This window comes from Coniophora puteana (genome assembly GCF_000271625.1).
Source record: "Coniophora puteana RWD-64-598 SS2 unplaced genomic scaffold CONPUscaffold_6, whole genome shotgun sequence".
Lineage (NCBI taxonomy): Eukaryota > Fungi > Basidiomycota > Agaricomycetes > Boletales > Coniophoraceae > Coniophora > Coniophora puteana.
Window position 1 is genome coordinate 1,245,777 of NW_006913058.1, and position 19,076 is coordinate 1,264,852.

Genomic DNA, 19,076 nt, shown 5'->3' on the forward strand with positions numbered 1-19,076 from the left:
GGCCCCCCCCCCCCCCCCCCCCCGTGAACTGCAGTGATCTGACCAGAGAAGAGACCCTGTACATAATTAGACATATATAGTGTGAATAAAGATCTAGATAGTACTCACATGGACACTAGGTCTGTAACCTGCTGATGGAGCTGCTGGACTTCACCCCATTTGGCCTGAGTACCATGTGTACAAGGAGCCTGGGACCGAGTCGGAACGTCATTGAGCTATATGAATTAACATACCTATCAGGCAAGATCAACACGAGGCACATAGAAACGCACCTGATATAGACCACATTTGTGCTGCCGGTTGGACTCAAAGTGGGAAACATAAGGCTGACTCAAAGGTGGTGGCTGTGAGTTCTCCGGATCATTGGAGTAGTGGTTGTTCTTGAGGAATTTTTGATAGTTGTAAGACATATGGAGGTCTTGTGGGATGGATGCGTTGAAGGTTCGATTTTTGGTGGACAAGCAAAAGAGGTAGATGACGCGGATGCATAGATTAAAGATCTAATCAAGATTTCCCACAATCCAAATAGACTTAATCAAGGTGCATGGACTTAGCACTTTTCTCATCTAGCTTATATCGTTCCTCAACATCAATTACCCCGCATACAATCCAAAATGTCTGCCTCAAACTCCAGCAACACCAAATACATTTACTGTTTCAATGAAAACATGTCAACCAATTGCCACACCAAATATCAGTCCAGCACACACCTCGTTGGCAACATCATCTTGACGGATGTCAACTGTAACCTCAGTAATAATTTCAGCTTTTGTTTCACTCCAACATCGCTTAGTCCTATGGTACGTATATATCAAACAACTGTCACTTGTCATACTAATTTTTACAGATTCTTGGTATCCATCTGCAAAACAATACAGCGCTGAACCACCCCCCCACATTGACATCCGTTGTTTTGGATGACGTGCCCCACCCCAACGTGCCGCTTGGGGAGAACCTTCTTGCTCTTACTGGCCTTACCCATGGTGATGTTTCCACTTCCAACCCGCTCTCTGGCTTCCACCCTCCCTCTTCCCCAACCCCAGCTCCTCAAGACAATGAGGAAGAAGTCCCCAAGGACCTTCCCAGCCTTATCCCCATCGAAGAAACGGCCAATGGCGCGTACCCCTTTCTGCCTGGCATGTTCGATAGGATCAGTTTTTGCCTCCAAAGACCCTTTGTCAATGTCACCTTTGCCGAGACATCCAAGGCTTTTATTCATGCACAGCACAATCACCCCACCCACCCGCGCGACTACAACAATATTCCCCACAGGTACATCATTCACGGTCACTACAACCGTCACAATAACCCTCCTCCCTGTATTATCACTAGGATGTACACCATCAAAGAATTGGAGCCTGTCACACGCCAGCTCAATGAAGACTCTATCCTCAATGCCCTTGCGGTTCCCAAGCCTCAAGATCTTCCTAGGCCCACTCTCATGGAAACTCTGAATGCTGCGAGCACTTGCACGGTACGCATATATTCATGTTTTTTATTTCCTCTGTATCTAATAGATCCTTTACAGTGCGAGCGTGATCAGTCTCCTGACGTCAAGCCCGAGCCGTTCAACAATACTACCATGGTTGTTGAAGACCATGAAGCCCTCTCCAAAAAATCCTCTAGCCCCAATCGTGTTTGGCTGGGCAACCCCCACCCCTACAGCTTGCCGAACATGTCCAGTCCTGTCCCTGTGGATGTTTCCTTGCCCATCCTGGGCATCTCACATATTTCTGGGTTGCCTGACCCACATGGCAACATGGACGGCTTAATCATGGAGCCGGAGACTTGTTCAATGACTGAGCTGTACGCTGGCAAGCACAAGGCAAGTGAGATGAGCAATTGCAACAATGAATCGGACGAGAGAATTGCGCGAAGAGGTTTGCTCGATCGGCGTAGGTTTGCAATGGATATTAAAATTACTATAGCTTTACTTTTGTACAACTATAGACCACCTGTCTTTTGTACTATATACTAGTGTTATGTCAAATGTCCTTACAGTGTATTCTCTGTGTGATGCCTTGTAGTATGTACAGAAATTTGATGTGCTACATGCTATCAATGTCTGATTCTTCCAGAGCAACTCCATTTCCTGTCAACAATGCAATATCTAAACCAGGCTGCTCTATCATGTAAAATAAAGGAACATCATGTGCAGGGAATCTGTGTAAGACCATCACAACAACTGACTTGATGTCCATGATCTCAATCACACGCAAGTCAGCATTGAAACTCCATACATGCATGCAATCTGAGCCAAAGCAGAAAGGTATGCACAGAATACGATTGTCAGAGAACCCGATGAATATACTTGGTTTGGTGATACCACTTTCTTTTTGCATTTCTTCATACTCAGCCATTGTGCAACAGCAACTGAGGCAATGTACATTGGCGTGATAATTGTCTGAGCCAGCTGGCAATAGGTTATTAATGTCAAAGTCCTCGTGCATTGATCCTTGAACACAGTTAGGGAAATTAGGACAATGCAGAGCGGGATAGTAATGACCTGAGTGCTGTGTGTCGACCCTAAAACCACTGCCAGACTGCATAAAAGAGCCATCCCGGGGTCATCTGCAGTACCAATAAAAAAGAATGGATGAGAGGTATACTCAATGTCTGTACTGACATCCCAGATACCGAGACCATCACACTGGATAGTGGCAAGATGGTGAAACCCTGGAAAAGGAAATGAGTCAAGATTCTTCAGTTTGCGAGGTCCTGGTATAACTGCGCCCAGTAGTATGTATTTCTTCTTGTATCTGGAGTCCGGAGCGTGATCAAAAAAGACCCATATGTAAATCCAACAGTCAGATTGCTTGCATTTGTAAAGCTGAGCCCCGTCAATCAAAAACATGAGAACGGGGTCTCCAGGACAAATATGTCCATCACAAACGGCTTGAATATATTGATCCCCATTGAACATGTCTTCGTACACATCGATTTGCTGCCCCATTTGTGTATACAATACAATACGCCCTTCACGCCACAATACGTAGACCCCAATTGATTTATTCACACGTGACTTGTTCACGTCCTTATCTTCGCTCGCTTTTCTCTTTCCTACCTCAGTTGTTTCTCTGTTCTCTCAACTGTTGTATGTTTGTTCTCATTGCTACACTTCAATTGTTGCTTATCATGTACCCTAGCCTACTTTGTATCAGGTACATTCTAATCAAGTTGTTTCTCTGTTCTCTCGCCTGAGCCTACTTTGTATCAGTTCCAACATCCTGTTGGTCTTTGTTTCTCGGTATCACATGTGTTGGGCCTGGCCGGTATTTCTGTAGAGTGCCTGTAGCTGTGGGCCAATTGGAAGTGTGACAAATGTCAGCTGAGGTATGTTTTTCTTTGCAACACAAGACCACTTCACATCATAACGAGGTTCATAGCACCAAAGACATGCGGTGAGCTCAGTGTTATGGCCTGTGAACACCATACATGTATTGAGACACATGTCTGAGCGTAGTGGCTTGACGCCACTGAGTTCTTTGACCTTTCTCTTGATGGAATATGGACTGTAGACCTCTGTGTTCAGATGGCATCGCTTGATTGCATCGCAAACGGACTTATACACACTCTCTGAGATGTTGCAGAAGAATAGCTCCATACAGAGCTGAATATCTGGATCCCCAAGGTCTTCAGGTTTGTGCAAGGGGTGTTTCAAGCGGTATCTGGTTTCATCTGAAAGCATGCGGCTATATTGATCATCTAGCGACACTGATCAAAGTATATTGATGTACAAAAGGGTGTTAATAAGATCAGAGAGATGAGTGAGCCTCCATAAATCTTCCAGTTTGTCTTCTGTCCACCCCATAGTACCATGTTCACCTCCGGATGATTCTGGGCCTGGTCCACCACCAAAGAGATTTGCGAGGCGGTTGAGGACTTCTTCAGGTAGCTCTTGTTCTTCTTCCAGCTCTTCAGACCCCTGACAAGATATACGTGGACATTCCTTGTCCCTTTCATTCTAGAGGCGTGAGCTGGCAAAGCTAGGAATGGTAGTGCGAGGACATACCGCTCCAAGTTCATCGCCATTCTCTGTCCCGCCCTCTGCTCCATTGCGATGCTGAGGAGATAGGATGAAAGATTAGTGTAAATCAAGAGTAAGACAAAATTTAGGGTGCACCTGTAGAGACTCCAATACCAACTCTCTGTTATCTCTTCGTGTATCCCCTTCATCCTGCACTTCCTCTACTGTTGCTCGCCTTCAACTGTTTGAAGTGCTGATCCTGCGAAGGGTCTTGTCCTGGCCCTCCTTGTTCAATATACAGTGATTGCTGCTGGATGCTTTGGGGATATCATTCATGAAGAGCAGCTTGTTGCGCTCCAAGCGTGGTTTGGTGATGTTCTTTGTGAGCATTGTGTGTATCCTTGTGAGCATTGTGTGTATTCTTGTGAGCTTGTTTTGGCGGCCCTTTGGGTAGGGGAGAACAGACACAGCAAGGACAGAAGTAGTCCCACTTGTGCTGCTCCTCGTTCCAGTGGATCCCAGGCTGTACCATCGTTGACTGAGTTGGATGTACAGAGGTATAGGCACACTAGCATAGCTAGGGGGACTTGGATAAATTGGGCAATACATCTAAGTCTGCCGACCAAGGCCTCAATTTGGGCTGGTTTAATTTTGGAGCTAAGATGCCAAGAAGCCTCATTAGCTCAAACGCAGGCCTAGGCAGCAACTGTGGGCTCACATCAATTCTTTTATTAGATAGAAGTCTATTTTAAAGTACAAGGTCGCCCTCAGGGGCCATTGTTTCATCTCTCCTCTTTGGCCTGGACCCCCAGTATAGCACGTCAACAGTAGTGTACCGCATGTCTACCATAGGGCGAGGCTCTGCAAGACTAATAAACCTTTGATTTAAAAATAAAAAATAAAAATAAAAAATTACAAGGGTCAGCCGTAAAAGATGGTAATCTACCGAGAACCCCCGACTTTTCACTGGGGGTTAGCCATGGTGGGTGCATGTGTCAGCATGCGCATTGGCTATTGGTTCAGCCAGGGGCACTGTTGCATCGCATTATGGACCAAGGATCCCCTGTCATTTTGGGTGCGGGGAGAGCCAATTTATTCACTGGGGCGTTACTATGGGTGAACACAGTTTGGCTGACCCGTGCATAGGCTGGAGAGAGAATGAAGCAAGGGCTGACAGATAGTCTGCTCAAGGAGGTACAAGCAGTAGCAACATGCACTAGACATGTAGGTCAGAACTCAGTTGTTGCGTAGGCAAGATGAACACTGTACATTACCTAGACACGTAGGTCAGAACTACAGAAGGAATATAAGTACATGTCTATAATCAACGGGTACAAAAAGAGGCTCACCTCAGTCATTGTGTAGGCAAGACAAAAATTGAGGTGAATGTAGCTACTCATCTAGTATAAGTGGAATCTGGGTGCTGTCATGTAACATACAAATCAGGAATGCTACGTAATGAAGTAGGGGTATACCATATGGAAAGGAATGATGGGGAACACAGTAGAACAAAATGGAATGAATGTGCATGATATAAAATGACCATCTGTCAGGGAAACTGGGGTATATGTCAAGGTAACCAGCCTGACTCAGTGCCAGCGCCACAATGCCAGCGCTACAGCTGTCTCGGCATCAACTGCCAACTTCTCACTCATACCTTAATGTGCACTCTCAAATTGGCCTCAGCAAGCACAATGCCTTGCCGATTCCAACACTGCCTTGCACAGAGCAGATGTCCACCTAGCGCTTGCCAGTGTGTATCCTTCCAAGCCACAGCAACAAGGCCACTGAGGGCAGCCATTGATGCGGACTGGGGCACCAGCACCTGCTGCTGGAAGAGCATGGTGAAAAGAAAGAGAAACAGAGGAACTGTGGAGCCAACACACAACATATTGGAGTTTGAAACAAGTTGCTGTATTTGGCAGCACAAAGGAGCTGTGACGAAGGGACAGAAGCAGGCATAACCGGAGAGCAGACGGTGAATAATTACAGAAGGAGGACGGAGAGAGTGGTCCGCTAAAAACAGCACCCTTTTTACCAAGAATGGAAAGAACTGATGAATTATACCTAGGGGTTATACTTTGTCCCCAGGAATTTCCAGTACCTTCATTTCCTCCATTTCACCTCAGGATTATTCCCACCCATCTCCATCCCTTCATTAACATTTTCCAGACTAGTGGAGCATAGCTGAAGCACCCTGGTTCTCCCTGGGCAGACACATTGGTGACACTCATGCTTTTCCCCCCAAAGAGGATGACTTTGGTGATGATTTGTGCCAGGAGCCCAGCAATCTCACAGACTGCATTTTTGACTCTGGCTCCACCATGGGTGCAGAGTGCTGATGCTGGCCCAGGATTGGTGACTAACATTAATGTGGACCTCAACATTGTTGAGGTGCTACAAACTGGAAATTGTGGCCATGCAAAGTGGTGAAAAATACCAAACAAGAAATACAACAACTTTTCAGGTCATGGGTGTACTCATACATTTCAAACAAATTTCACTTTTTTCTTGTATTCTACCAACTGTCTCATATTTAAGTTACCAGAGGTCTCAACAGGTGGTATCAGTGTTTGGAATGCCAGTGGCATGCCACTGGATGCCACAATTCAGCCAATGGCAGATGGTGCTCGCGCATTTGTCCATCAGTATTAGTCAGCATAGATACAAGTTTTGATTGGCTGTCTATATTTACATTACATTCAAATTACATTGCCGATTCAAGCATGTCATCAACCCACTTGTCATCTTCGTGAACTTCCTGATGCCCCGCTAGCTCATAGAACTCCTGTTCCTCATCAAGGCCCTTCTCCCCTAAGCTCTCTGCTACGGTGTCCCACCCCCATTTGATGTAGTTGAACAACTCCCTAAGAGTTACCTTGCTAGCCTCTGGAGTGAACTGTGTATTTGTAGGGTGTGTCTTCATCATCCTTGAGTCGCTCCTCAAGTACGCGAGCAATTGATGCAAGTGAGTTGTCGGGATCTGGGATGGGTGATTCTTGCTCTGTGGATGGCCCAGGAGCGGGCTCTTTGATATCTAAGTTGTCCTCACTGGTGGGTGGCTCCAAAGGTTCTTCAACATCAATAATCTTCCTCTTGCGTCGAAGACGCTCGGTGGGCTTGCCGCTGCGTGTATACTCATCACGCATATGGAGTCAGAGTTCAGCCTGGTTAAGCATATTTTTGAGACCAAGACGAGAGCGTAGCTTTGTGAGGATGGCCCCGAATATGCTGAACAAGCGCTCGCAGAACGCTGAGTTCGCGCAGATTGCGAACACAAGATATGCAAGCCTTTGCACAGGTGGCAAATCCTGGCTTTTCCACAAGATCCCCTCATACTTGTGATAGGATCAGGCCGTGTACCCTATAAAACTGTTAGAAAAATAAAATAAAACAAACAGGAACTCACCTCCGAAAGCGCAGAGTGCTTTAGGCCAGCTGCCCATTCAGTGAGCAATGCGTAGACGCTGGTGCCGTTCAAGTACTTGCTCAAGTCCTTGAACAAGACAGCTTGGGAAACCTGTACACCAAAAAAGCACAAGTAAAGCCGTGTGAAGAGAGAATAAATGCCTGCAGGAAGAGAATAAGAGCTGTTTGGAGAGAATGGCGATAACTTGTAAAGGGGGCTCAGGATGAGTGCTGCGATAAAAACATCCTGGTCACTCTTGCTCCACCACTTCTCAAGGCTTGCTAGGATAGCTCCAATGAGAGAAATCTCCTCGATGTTGGTGGCCTTAGAGCACATGCGGGAGTAAGTTCCAAATAGGTAGCCAAATATAAGAAGAACCTCATCAACACGGCAATGAGCTGCCTGCGCAAAGTTGGTAGCATGAGTGAGAGGAGCCATCTGCTCAACTGTTCTAGACACATATTAAGCTGAGAATACACCAAATAAATAGCGACTCACTTGTCCAAAACTCTCCACAGCTCTGGGTCGTCAATTAGCATTAGCATCTCCCATGCTTTCTGCTTCGCAGCACGATCTCCACAGATAATGTCCTTGGGATCCCTGTCACAGAGATAACTCAAGGGTTTTCTGAGATGAACAAGACGACGGAAAGCAAGGAAATGTGCAGTCCAATGGGTTGAAACAGCTCGAAGAACAGACAATATCTGCTCCGGTGCAGTGCCTCGAGTCTTGTTCAGGTTTTCTTGGATGTCGCGAAGAATTGCCAGGATCTGTGTATGGCCCCGGAGCCATCCAATAAGCTCCATCGCCTTCTTGGTATACTCTGCATAGCGGGGAGCATTCTTCACCTTGAGATAGTCTCCGACAACAAGATTAATCTAATCAAATGTGAGTAAATGGTTATTAATAAGGTTAAGTCATACCTGATGCGCATTACAGTCAGGTGCAACCAGAGAGGGGAATTGCTCAACAAGCTGCTTCCGTGTGGCTCTCAACTCTCCAGAAGCGTCAGAAGTAACAGCGACAACATCTACATTCCAATTAGCCTCGACGTCACATCTCACCTCGACAATGAGGTTCTTGAGATGTGCTGCGGTGCGATTCTCAGATGAGATATCCTCCACTCGCACGGTGTAGACCTGAGCAAAGAATTAACAATAATGTAAGTTATGTATACATAAATGCACTGAAAACTCACCTGACGTGATGATGTTGTCATCATAAATGCTGCCAAGTGATGGAAGTTGATACCCGTCCACCCATCCGTCTGCAATGTCACCCGGTCCCCCCGAACCTTCTCCTTGGCTGCACTAGTGTAGTGCTCCAGCTGCTGAGGAATGTACTGATGTGTCAGCTGGTAGCTAGAAACTGAGCTGGCAGAAGGAAAATATTCCTCGAAAAATGCCTGAACTGAGTGATTCTCAATCCAGTTAGCAGGAAAATCACAGGATGCGGTAATGTGTGTCAGATGTCCACCAAGATGGTCCTGGTCAGTCGACATCCAAGCACTAAACCCTGCAACGCCCAACGTGCGTGATATCATCCATGCACGCTTTGACGGCGGTCGTCCGTCACCAGAGATTGAGCTAATCGCAGATATAGGGGAGGGTGCGACACTTGGGAAAGGGGAGGAAGGGGGATATGGAAGCTGATGAAGTCCAGACAGAGAAGGATTGGGTGATGGCGCATACATCAGAGAGCCAGTGGGCAAAGTACCCATAGGCGGAGTAAATGATGGCATATGCACACCAGGAATGCCAAGCATCATAGAACCAGAGGCTGTAGAAGCAGGAGGCATGCTGTTATAAGGGGGGGAATGCTTGCCCTTCACCTTCTGTGATTCTGCAAAGATGCGGACCTCCAAGGGCTGATGAGAGCATTGCATGAGGTGACCAAGCCACTGCTCCGCCCATCCCATCAGCCAAGGCTTCCCCGTTGTCAACAGGGGGCTATCAGTGTCAGAGTACCAGGCCCATACTTGTGTATAACTGTATCAGAAAGAATATGCGAGACCAGGGGTATTACTCACACATCTGAGTAGTACTCTCTACACTCCTGGGTACATCCCCTCTAGACAATTCCTCCTGCTGCTCCTTCAAGATGTGGTTGTTCTGGCATTTACTGCACATAGACTTTGTCCTCTGGTTCGTAATTTTCGCAGTGGGATTAGCTAGTGAAGCTATAGTCCTGTCTTTGGCATCAGGATGCTCAATAAAGTATGATCTGTACCAGGAAGCCATGGAACTGGATTTTATTTGTGAAGACAGACAGGATGGAGGGTAGCAAAGTGTTCAAGAAGCGACTAGTCTACCCGAGTTCTCTAGATACCATCGGTTCCCTGCCCCGAACCACTCTCGAGGCCAGTCATGGACGAAAAAGCCACCAGATAGCATAAATAACTGTCCCTACTCGAGTCAGGGGCTAGACTTTCGCTCCGACTTGCTGCGTCACACGACCTGCCATATTAGGAAACTGCAACACGCTGGCCGCCAGCTGCCAATGGCATGCCACGGAATGGCAGGCCAGCCCCACCATTCCGCCATCGAACTTCAATCACTGGGTGGTATTGTTCCACAATCTAAGGTCTGTCACCTGTTCCATGTCCCATAGGACAAGAACTTGGTAGTCAATATTATACAGTACTACAAACACACCCTCAGAACACCCCCAGGCCATTGATAGCAGACTTTTGGAGGTCAGCAAGTGGAGGAGTAAGAGGACAATAAAACAAGTGGATTGATATTGTACTTTTTTGACCTCATGTTTGTGGTGGTGTGAGAATTCAGACTTTGAATACAGTTTCCTTAACCATTTGTCCACCCCTGTAAGTTTGGAGGGCCAACCTGAAGGTGGACAGGGTTTGTGTTGAGGCATTGCATTGACAACTTCAACACTGATTGAAAATTTTACCCTGAAGTGACATTGCCAGGCATTTTTCCTACATTCCTGGCACCAGCATTCTCAGAAATGTCCCTGACATTGATACAAAGGAAATCAATCTTGAGCTAGTTGTTGGTACACACACTCGAGCCACCACATATATTCCTGAAGCCTTGGTCCCACTGCATGTTCTGTGCTCAATGGCACCATGCTGGTCAAAGCACTCAATGCATATGATTTCAGCATGTCTCTGCTGATATTGCTTACTTACCCCATATTTCCATCTTTTCTGGGTCAACAAGGCCATTCCAATTGTATTGATCAAGGTGCTGTTTTCTGTCATGGCCCCAGCATGGACAAGCCAATATTTTTTACAGGCCACTGCAGGTGTTTTGATAGAGGAAACATGCTATGTAATTAGTCAAAGGGTCTGTCAAACACATCAGTAGGTTTTTCAGGTTATCAAAATACTATGTAGCATTCTTTGGATTTTCTATCAATTTAGTCAGATTTTTGGCTTGTTTTACAGTATGTTCCTCCACAATAGGTTCAGTTTGTGGGGAGGGGGGGACAGACCAAACCTAAGGTCAAAAAAGTACAGTAACACAAGGAATAAACCATGGATATCAAGTACATACAGGGGCTGATGTATTGTATAGTTAGACAGAATCTTGCAATGTAACCACATGCCAGCACCTTATGCATATCACTTACAACACAGACCACCTACAAAGCATCACCGGAGTTTCGACCTCCAAAGTAGCTGCTAGTAAGTGAATTCATTACAAGAGTCCATTAGCCCCATTTCTATCACAAGCTATGTAGTAGCTCCTTCGGCAATCCATACATTACAAACTAGGCGCGCGGACCTTCGTTTGTATAATAGCAGCGAACTAGCAATTACATAAACCTAAATTAGGATGTCCACATTTAGAAGCAATAGCCCCTGTAACATCCTTGTTTCTCGTCAGTCATCTTGAAGCAAGCATCGGCCTTGTACACCTCGAGAACATGCCACGCGCACCCGAGAAGGCATCCTGCAAGTGTTCGTGTATATTCTATGGTTGTGGAAGTAGTCCTACGGGATGGAAACCGCAAAAACCGAGAACATTCCGACAACATCAAGAGCAAGATGACCTACAACGCGCTCTGGAGGCGACACAACGAGGAGGTGAACAACGAGGCGAACCATCCTCCAAGAGGCCGAGCCTCAGCGAATTCGGTGACGATATCCAGGAAGACGCTCACCTCGATGAACGCGCTGCAGGCTCGGGACGAGATGCGGTTACTAGAAGTGAAGCAGACGAGTTTCAGGTGCGTGTTGATCAGCAAACGCTACATGATAGCACACTTACCTATCATGAAGAACCAACGTGAGTTGGAACACGATCAAGACATAGAGATGGTGGAAACGCACGAGGACGTTCAGATCAGAGTCATGGCAATGCAGGTGAGTAAATCGACTGGAGGAAGATGACTGAGTTCATGGGATTACAGGAAGACGCGCTAGTTGAGCAGCGCAGTCTATTTGATGGGCATCACCATCCAACACTTGACAATCTTGACAATGGCAACATGAGCGATGATGATTATTTCTTCACACGTCTCAGGCATGCATTCACTCCCCCTCCACCAGAGGAGATTGGAGAGCAAGAGGAGGAGGAGGTGGTGGTGGAGGAAGCTGTACTGGAACCAGAGGATGAGCAGCCCGTGCTCGACGAAATTCTACACGTCCCTCTTGGTGATGTATTCAACTTCTCAGATGTGCACGAACAAGACTACTATCATGATCAACTTCCCCAAGCCTTCGAAGATCACTCCATCATTCGGAATGTGTATATACGCGTCTTTGTTCTCGTCGTTGTCCATGGTGTCTCGCATAGTGCAGCTCAATGCACTCTCGATGGATTACGTCTCACTATCACACAGGCTGCCAACAAGCACCCCGAAGATGATTACCCCGGACTTAGCAACTTTGCTCGAATGGTGCCCACTGTCCTGAAACGTCTAGGCCTCTCGATGGACCACTTCATCATATACTTAACCGTGTGTGACGTGTGCTGGGCAGTACACCATCCATCTACCATATCAGACCTTCCCTCGCCTTCCTGCACGTCCAAAAACTGCACAGGCACTATCTATAAGGAAAAGCGACTTGCAAACGGTGACATCAAAAGAACGCCCGTCAAAATCGTACCTTACGTTCCCCTCGAGCGTGCCATTCAGCGGTTCCTGCTCCGGCCTGGTAAATGGGAGCAGCTGCAGCACTGGAGAGGTAGAGGAGACGAGGCAGGACCGGTTCCACCTAACTATGAATCTGGATTTGACGCATTTGCCAACCCCTCAAAGCCCATGACCGACATTTATGACGGGTGGGGATGGAGAGCTATCCAGGCGGAAGGGAGGAGAATTCGGCATTCACGATGTAGACGTTCAAGAACTCAACCAGAGGTTCGTCTCATTGCCCTGCGGATTAGTTCTCCAGTTTAACATTGACTGGTAAGCCTGCTTTATTGCAACCTAATACTGGACTACATTGAGAACATATGCAGGTTCCAGTCCACCACACGCGACTGTCACTCCACCGGCGCTTTTTACGTTGTTATTTGCAACAACCCCCGATCCATACGATACGCTGCGGAAGAGACGATTCTCGCCATGGTTCTACCAGGTCCTCACGAGCCAAATCTACAGCAACTTAACAACCTCATGGATGTATTTGTCAACAGTGCTATGAGACTTGGACAAGGTGTCGAATTCAAGGTGTACGACCACAACGAGCTCGAACTGGTACATACCCATCTTTCCATGAACTGCTCCAATCTCCCATCGAGCCGACGTACGAACGGTTATCAAGGCCACGCGTCAAAACTTTTCATGTGCCCACAATGTTGTGCAACGTACTTCTCCCTTGTACACCCTTCCTGCTTCGATCCCACCCAATTCGAACCTCGGGAGGACTGGCGACACATCAAGTACGCCTTCCGTGCTCGCGACGCAAACGAACACAATGCTCAGGTGATCCGGGAGCATCGAGGAGTGTCATGGACCCCCCTCAACTACCTCCCAGGGTGGATGCCTGCAGGAAGTGCAGGCATCGACTTCATGCACTGTGTATTCCTAAGTGAGCCCCACTCTTCATGAAACGATTCAAATGGAGCGCTTACGACTTGAAGCCATGGTCAAACATGTGACCAAGGTTATCATACACGGTCACGGACTGCTCAATTCCACGCAGGAGACTGATCCCATCCAACTTCTTGAAAAGTTTTATCACGACCTACATTGGCCACCTGAAGTTACGAGACTCCCTCCTTCGGCAAGTTGACCACAAATTCACACTCACATTCACACTGATACGATCGAACAGATGTCATACGGCAAAGGTTCGGTCAAAGCGGACCAGTGGAGGAATCTAATACATGTCCTTTTCGTTGGTCTGTTTGTTGCCTGGGAGCAACACGGCGAGATCCCTGATGCCAATGCCCCACCATCTGCAGCTAACACAAAAATTGCCAAAGCTCAAGCCAAGTACACGACAGCCACAAGAACTTGTTTACGTGAATTCACCCTTGCTCAAAACCCTCTGACTCCCCCCGAAGTCCTCGATCAGCTATCTAATGTGCAACCGGATCGAAACCTTTGACGACACTACGATGCCCTACTTGAGTTCACTGTCGCTATCCGAATACTCGCCACTCGTGAGATCTCCCCTATGGATGTAAAACGAGGATCTGCAGCACTTGCGCGAGCGACGCAGACATGGGTGTCAATGCATCTACCCCTCACACCTTATTTTCACTTTGGACAGCATCTTGAAGAGCAGATATACAAGCATGGACCCATCTACGGCCACTGGACTTTCCCCTACAAACAGCTCAACGGCAAGCTCCTCTGATTCAAGCACAATCATCACAAGGGTGGTGAATTAGAAGGCACGCTGATGCGTCGGTGGTGGGCTGTGACATTCAACTATGAATTGGTAAGTCGTACGTATTGCTACTCTTCAGGCGATGATTCTAATCTCCATCGCAGATCCTACAGCTGGAGGATCTGCCAGATCGCTCACCCGAGGATGACGACTCTATCCAGCTTCTCACTCAGAGTCTGCAAGTCCAGCGGAACAGAAACGGCAAACGGAAGCAGCCAAATGACGACGTTGATGGACTCGTATTGTCGTCCTTCCCGAAGAAAGAAAACCTTTCCAAACTCGATCCCTCTCTCTATGACATTGTCTACCTCTATCTCCGGAAGGTATGGGAATATGAGGCTGATATTCACCCTTTCACAGACCTCAGTGGCGATGGGGTGGTGTTTGACGGTCGAGTACTCTCGTATCCCCACATTTGGCTTCACTCCTTGCGCTACGGAGCTTCTAGTCACTTTCGTGGCCAGTCTGGGCAGTACGCGTATGTCAATCAACGTCAGCCAGTCCAAATACATCACTTGCTTCGCGCGGAGATTCAACGGAGGTACCGACATCCTTTGATTGCAGTGTTTGCTGTTGTATGCCGTTTCCTTCCAGCGGACGGACGGATACAACTACCTTGGGCACTATGGTGAGTCTGTGTGTTGCAATTATGACGTGCTCATATTGGTGTCAGGTCTAGTGACCTTGGAGTGGCTGCATGGCAAGCCGACAGACTCGCCCCTCCGGAAGTTGTTAGCATATCTTCCCTATCGGGTCACCTTGTACTCGCACCGATCAAGACTGGACGTCACAGGCTATGGATCACTGTAGCCTATGACCATCACAGTCCCGAAGCTGACTTTTCCTCCCAGTAATGCAGACAAGACACCGCCAGCGGGGCCATACAAATTGAGGTGAGCGTTCTACACTACCTACGTGTCCGTGCAGAAGCACTGATATCTAGTCAAGTCCTTGTCGTCCAGGAACGGCACTTTGTCTTTCGACTCACTCAGCCTTGGTCTCGTTGCCGATGCCATTGTGTTCTTCTTCGTCGTACATCTCTTCGCCTTCGTCCTCGCCTTCTTGCTCGTCCTCATCCTCATCCTGCTGCTCCTGCTCGCCCTCGCCCTCATCCTCATCCTCATCCTGCTGCTCCTGCTCGCCCTCACCCTCGCCCTCACCCTCGTCATCTTCTTCACCTTGATATTCCTCCTGATCCTCCTCGTCATACTGTTCCTGGGCGTACAACTCGTTCTCATCGCCATCCTCTACATCCTCGTAAGCGCCCCAGTCATCGTTGTTGGCCACACCTGGAGCGTTTTCAAGGGTATCCGTCTCCTCAAACGGATCGCCTTGCTCCCAGAAGGCAGGGCACTCATTTTTAGTCCAATTGATCCTTGTATCGGTCGGTAAAAGCTCGTTGTTGTCGATGTACGTTTGGGATAGAGCCCAAGCTGGGATCTTCTTACCGCTGGGAAGACGTGGGAGCTCGACATTACGTGGCTGTCCACGAAGTCGATGCTGCGGAGCAATTCCTTTTCTTTTAGAGGATTTACCAAGGCGACTCGCCTTGATCTTGAGCGCTATCAACGCCTGAGACTCCCACGTTGCCCTCCGAACCTTCAACGGATCCTCTGCTTTGTATTGCTGACGCTTCACTTTAACCGGTCCTTCATCGCCACTATCGATAACGCGCTTGTTCCCATTCTGGTTCCGCACAGTAGGCGGGCTGCTAGGTGCGTTGCTTTCCTCTTCACTGTGGATTTGAACGCTTGCTAAGATGTCGAAGTCTGATTTCATTAGGATGGCGGAATATTTGCGGCCATTGTTCCGTTTCGTGCGTTTCTGCCATTTGCGACCTCCTCGCCGACTTTCCTGTGTTCGCAGCCACTCCTCTTGCTCGTCCACCTGACCCTCGGCAACCCCTTCTTTCCGCTTAGCCATGTATGAGTTCTTCCAGTTTCGGAACGAACACCCCAACTTCTTCGTGTAATCACTTTTGGACTTGCCGGCCAATGTATCCTTGCCTCCGTTGACATGTTGCCAGAGGTTCTCATTGATGTAGTCGATCATCTTGGTGTGCCACGACTTGTTGGCGGTGAATGACTTGGTGAAATTCGGAACGATTCGACTGTCTTTCTTGAACTCGCCGTTGGGTAATGGCACATTCGTGTGGATTTCTGTGCCCTCATTGAGACCGAGCTTCTTGAGGAAGCATTTTCTGATGCTGTTCTAAGGACATGTTTGAGACTTTTCACGGGATTATGACATGGAATAACTCACCATCAGTTCGTTTTCAGATCCTTCTGCCGATCCCTTCGGGACCTTATCCTTCAAGACGTCGGCATTATCTTTGACCCCCTGCAGTTTGTCTTCCATCGTGTCGAGTCTCAGCTTCATCACCCGGTTGAGTTCCTTCGATATTTTGAGCTCCTCTTCAAGTGCGCTGATTCTGGCCAACATAGCTGCAGATGTTTCCTGACCCGCGTGGACGTCGCTGTTGAGCCGCTGGACGTTGTCTGAGATTCTGATCAGGTCAGCTGAGTGTCCGCTTATTTGATCTGTGATCTGACGAGGGATTCGCATAGGCTGAGGAAAGGTTCCTGGAGCGACAGAAGGTGCACGCGACACCGCCGGACGCGTCGCACCCGGAGCGACAGAAGGTGCACGCGAGGACGGCACAACAGTGGGTACATGAGTGGTAGTGCTCTTCAAGGGTGCACGAGTTGTTGGGCGCATCCCAAGGGCCACTGTACGCCCTCGATTGGCTGGGTTGCCAGCGCCAGGGGTGTAAGGTGGTGGTGGGCCCATGCTCTGGCCAGATGGCTGCTCAACAGCTCCTAGGCGGGGGTCGATCATTGCATTCTAGTACCATAGGTGAGCAGTCAGTAATGTACACAAGTGCATATACTCACGTTAGACGACATTTCCACCAGGCTTGGGTTGGATAGAGACGCCAAAGAAGACACGGATGAAGATGACTGTCTGGGGTGATGGGGGCTTTCTGACTGACGGGGAGGGTGCTCCTGCATGGAGGCCATCACACAAGCCAACGACTCGTCTGGAGTGAGTACACTATCCCTGGATTGGGCCTGAGCCGGTTTGTTGCTGAACGGCATCTTGAACTGTCCTCCCTTGGCCCTCTTCGCAGAGCTCGAGTAACCGCTGTCACCGCTTGCCTCTCTCTCTCTCTTTTTGCCGACATCAGGTCCACAAGAAGTCACGGGCTTGTCTGGACGGCCCGTGCTTGATTTGACTCCACCTCGCCCTTTCACTTGCCCTCTGCTCGACCCTCCTCCTCTCGAAACTCCTCTCCGTTTTGTAACCCCACGCGTCGATCCACTTCGTTGACTGGAAGGGTGCGATGGTAGTATCGGGGTGTCCATGCCTGACTAGGCGGTGCTGCTGGTTCCCGTATTCTGTGTAGGGGTGCAGCGACGAAAGTACGTCCTTGAACCTTGACGAGTGTGCTCTCTGCTGACGTCCTGTGTGCTCGGTTTGACTGGGGACAGGGACTTAGGACCACTGGCATCAGACAGTGATGCCTGATTGCGACAGCCTCACTGTTGTTCTGGGTTTTGGAATTCTGGTCAGAGTGCCCCAAGTTTTGGGTGTTTGGAATTCTGGTCATCGAAGCAAGGGCAAGCAGGCAAGGCGGGCGATCGCGCCCTTGCGTTGGGGCGAGCATAAAATCATGAGCCCATCTTTCTTATCACTCCGTTGTCTCTTCCTTCCCCCGTGTTGACGCTCTCACCATCCGCTTGAGCCATGCCCCTCCATAGCACATTCATCCAGGGTAACAGCATTATGCTGAACATGGCCGATGATTCGCGATCTCCCGTTGGTGCACATAATGGCGACTTCATCTTTCAGCATCGCCTGTTCATGGGGTTGTACTGGGGCAACTTGGTAAGAGATATGTCCTTGTATGAGTGGAGCTGACCTTTTCTCCCAGCACATTATTGTGAAGCAATATCAAACAGAGGCCGAGATCGAGCTCGAGCACACCGCTCTCACGCAGAGGGCATACCAGGGCGAGTCCATTGCGAGGTGAGCTTTGACCTTGTCATTTCAGTACAGGTTGACGCATACAGCTAGCCCATTCCGCTACAGGTTCGCTGTCGCAGAGCACCTCACGTATATGCTACCAGAGCCAGCAAATGTCAGCTTGCTTTGTCAAGCATATCCCAACCAACTCTTCTGCATCAAGCCTCGGGTTGTCGACACCCCCAATCGGGTCTCCATCCCCATCACGCGTCGGGTCCGCGACGCCATCCCCAACGCACCTTGAGCCTCTACTCCAGTTATCAATCGCAACGAGCTGGATACCGACAACGAGGTGGATATCGACATCGAGCTGGATATTGACGAGATGGCCCCCTCTCTTGTACCTGCCGAGTCCATGTTGTTCGACAACAGCGACGACAACAACATCAAATATGTCGGCTCAAGTAGCCCCGATCTCCCTCCCTTCGCCGTGCTCATCGACCAAATCATGCGCGAGAGGAGGGAGCAGAACACGATCGTCATCGATGGGTCGGACGACGATCTTGAGCTCAATGCGCGCCCTGCTAAATGGCCCCGAGGATCTACATCTGATGATATCAAGGATAATCGGGCCACGGTGGATGCACATCAATTTGATGTTTTGTATGTTTTATTTTATTTTTCAGACGCTATTCTTATGTTTTAATTTTCTTTCAGTGCATCTACTACACCATGTCAGTTGTCGCTTCCTCCCCCCAACCAGCTCGTTCTCGCTGCTAGGAACATCTTGCGTACCAAATTTGGACGCGTTCTCGAGCCTATCCCCGAGACGTCCGATGTCGACTGAGATCTCCTCCGCTAGTAGATTATCCCCATAGAATTGTTTTGCTATGCTGTGACGTCAATACCTGTTAGTCATCATT

At 48.5% G+C, this 19,076-nt stretch overlaps 8 protein-coding genes across 8 annotated transcripts in view; 3 read left to right on the plus strand and 5 right to left on the minus strand.

Moving 5' to 3' along the window:
- Positions 1 to 410, minus strand: part of CONPUDRAFT_73048 (uncharacterized protein) — a gene marked incomplete at both ends in the record, with an annotated part of 2,982 nt that extends 2,572 nt beyond the window's left edge. The window contains 3 exons of the mRNA XM_007770119.1: positions 44 to 56; positions 109 to 215; positions 273 to 410. Of these exons, the coding sequence (XP_007768309.1) occupies positions 44 to 56; positions 109 to 215; positions 273 to 410 (258 nt within the window). The remainder of the gene's footprint in view (positions 1 to 43; positions 57 to 108; positions 216 to 272) is intronic.
- A 258-nt stretch (positions 411 to 668) lies between these two features.
- On the plus strand, positions 669 to 1,978 carry CONPUDRAFT_153823 (uncharacterized protein; the record flags this gene model as incomplete). The annotated part of the gene is made up of 4 exons (XM_007770466.1): positions 669 to 800; positions 848 to 1,474; positions 1,529 to 1,880; positions 1,929 to 1,978. The coding sequence occupies 4 exons, from the start codon at positions 669 to 671 to the stop codon at positions 1,976 to 1,978; spliced, it is 1,161 nt and encodes a 386-aa protein (XP_007768656.1).
- A 70-nt stretch (positions 1,979 to 2,048) lies between these two features.
- CONPUDRAFT_56460 (uncharacterized protein) lies at positions 2,049 to 2,923 on the minus strand (the record flags this gene model as incomplete). The annotated part of the gene is made up of 2 exons (XM_007770081.1): positions 2,049 to 2,506; positions 2,581 to 2,923. The coding sequence occupies 2 exons, from the start codon at positions 2,921 to 2,923 to the stop codon at positions 2,049 to 2,051; spliced, it is 801 nt and encodes a 266-aa protein (XP_007768271.1).
- A 327-nt stretch (positions 2,924 to 3,250) lies between these two features.
- CONPUDRAFT_31122 (uncharacterized protein) lies at positions 3,251 to 3,502 on the minus strand (the record flags this gene model as incomplete). Its single annotated transcript, XM_007769991.2, has 1 exon — positions 3,251 to 3,502. A coding segment is annotated over one exon (252 nt), but the record flags the coding sequence as incomplete, so codon positions are not given.
- A 4,791-nt stretch (positions 3,503 to 8,293) lies between these two features.
- On the minus strand, positions 8,294 to 8,919 carry CONPUDRAFT_56029 (uncharacterized protein; the record flags this gene model as incomplete). The annotated part of the gene is made up of 2 exons (XM_007770050.1): positions 8,294 to 8,515; positions 8,575 to 8,919. 2 exons carry the CDS (start codon positions 8,917 to 8,919, stop codon positions 8,294 to 8,296), a joined length of 567 nt encoding a protein of 188 aa, XP_007768240.1.
- A 2,348-nt stretch (positions 8,920 to 11,267) lies between these two features.
- CONPUDRAFT_73051 (uncharacterized protein) lies at positions 11,268 to 14,154 on the plus strand (the record flags this gene model as incomplete). The annotated part of the gene is made up of 8 exons (XM_007770120.1): positions 11,268 to 11,570; positions 11,623 to 11,706; positions 11,754 to 12,707; positions 12,742 to 12,755; positions 12,809 to 13,380; positions 13,433 to 13,554; positions 13,627 to 13,878; positions 13,927 to 14,154. 8 exons carry the CDS (start codon positions 11,268 to 11,270, stop codon positions 14,152 to 14,154), a joined length of 2,529 nt encoding a protein of 842 aa, XP_007768310.1.
- A 167-nt stretch (positions 14,155 to 14,321) lies between these two features.
- On the minus strand, positions 14,322 to 17,552 carry CONPUDRAFT_73052 (uncharacterized protein; the record flags this gene model as incomplete). Its single annotated transcript, XM_007770121.1, has 4 exons — positions 14,322 to 14,652; positions 15,176 to 16,398; positions 16,450 to 17,031; positions 17,082 to 17,552. 4 exons carry the CDS (start codon positions 17,550 to 17,552, stop codon positions 14,322 to 14,324), a joined length of 2,607 nt encoding a protein of 868 aa, XP_007768311.1.
- Positions 17,553 to 17,934: 382 nt separating this feature from the next.
- Positions 17,935 to 19,000, plus strand: CONPUDRAFT_153827 (uncharacterized protein; the record flags this gene model as incomplete). The annotated part of the gene is made up of 5 exons (XM_007770467.1): positions 17,935 to 18,075; positions 18,122 to 18,216; positions 18,265 to 18,422; positions 18,471 to 18,816; positions 18,871 to 19,000. The coding sequence occupies 5 exons, from the start codon at positions 17,935 to 17,937 to the stop codon at positions 18,998 to 19,000; spliced, it is 870 nt and encodes a 289-aa protein (XP_007768657.1).
- Between the last annotated feature and the right edge of the window lie 76 nt (positions 19,001 to 19,076).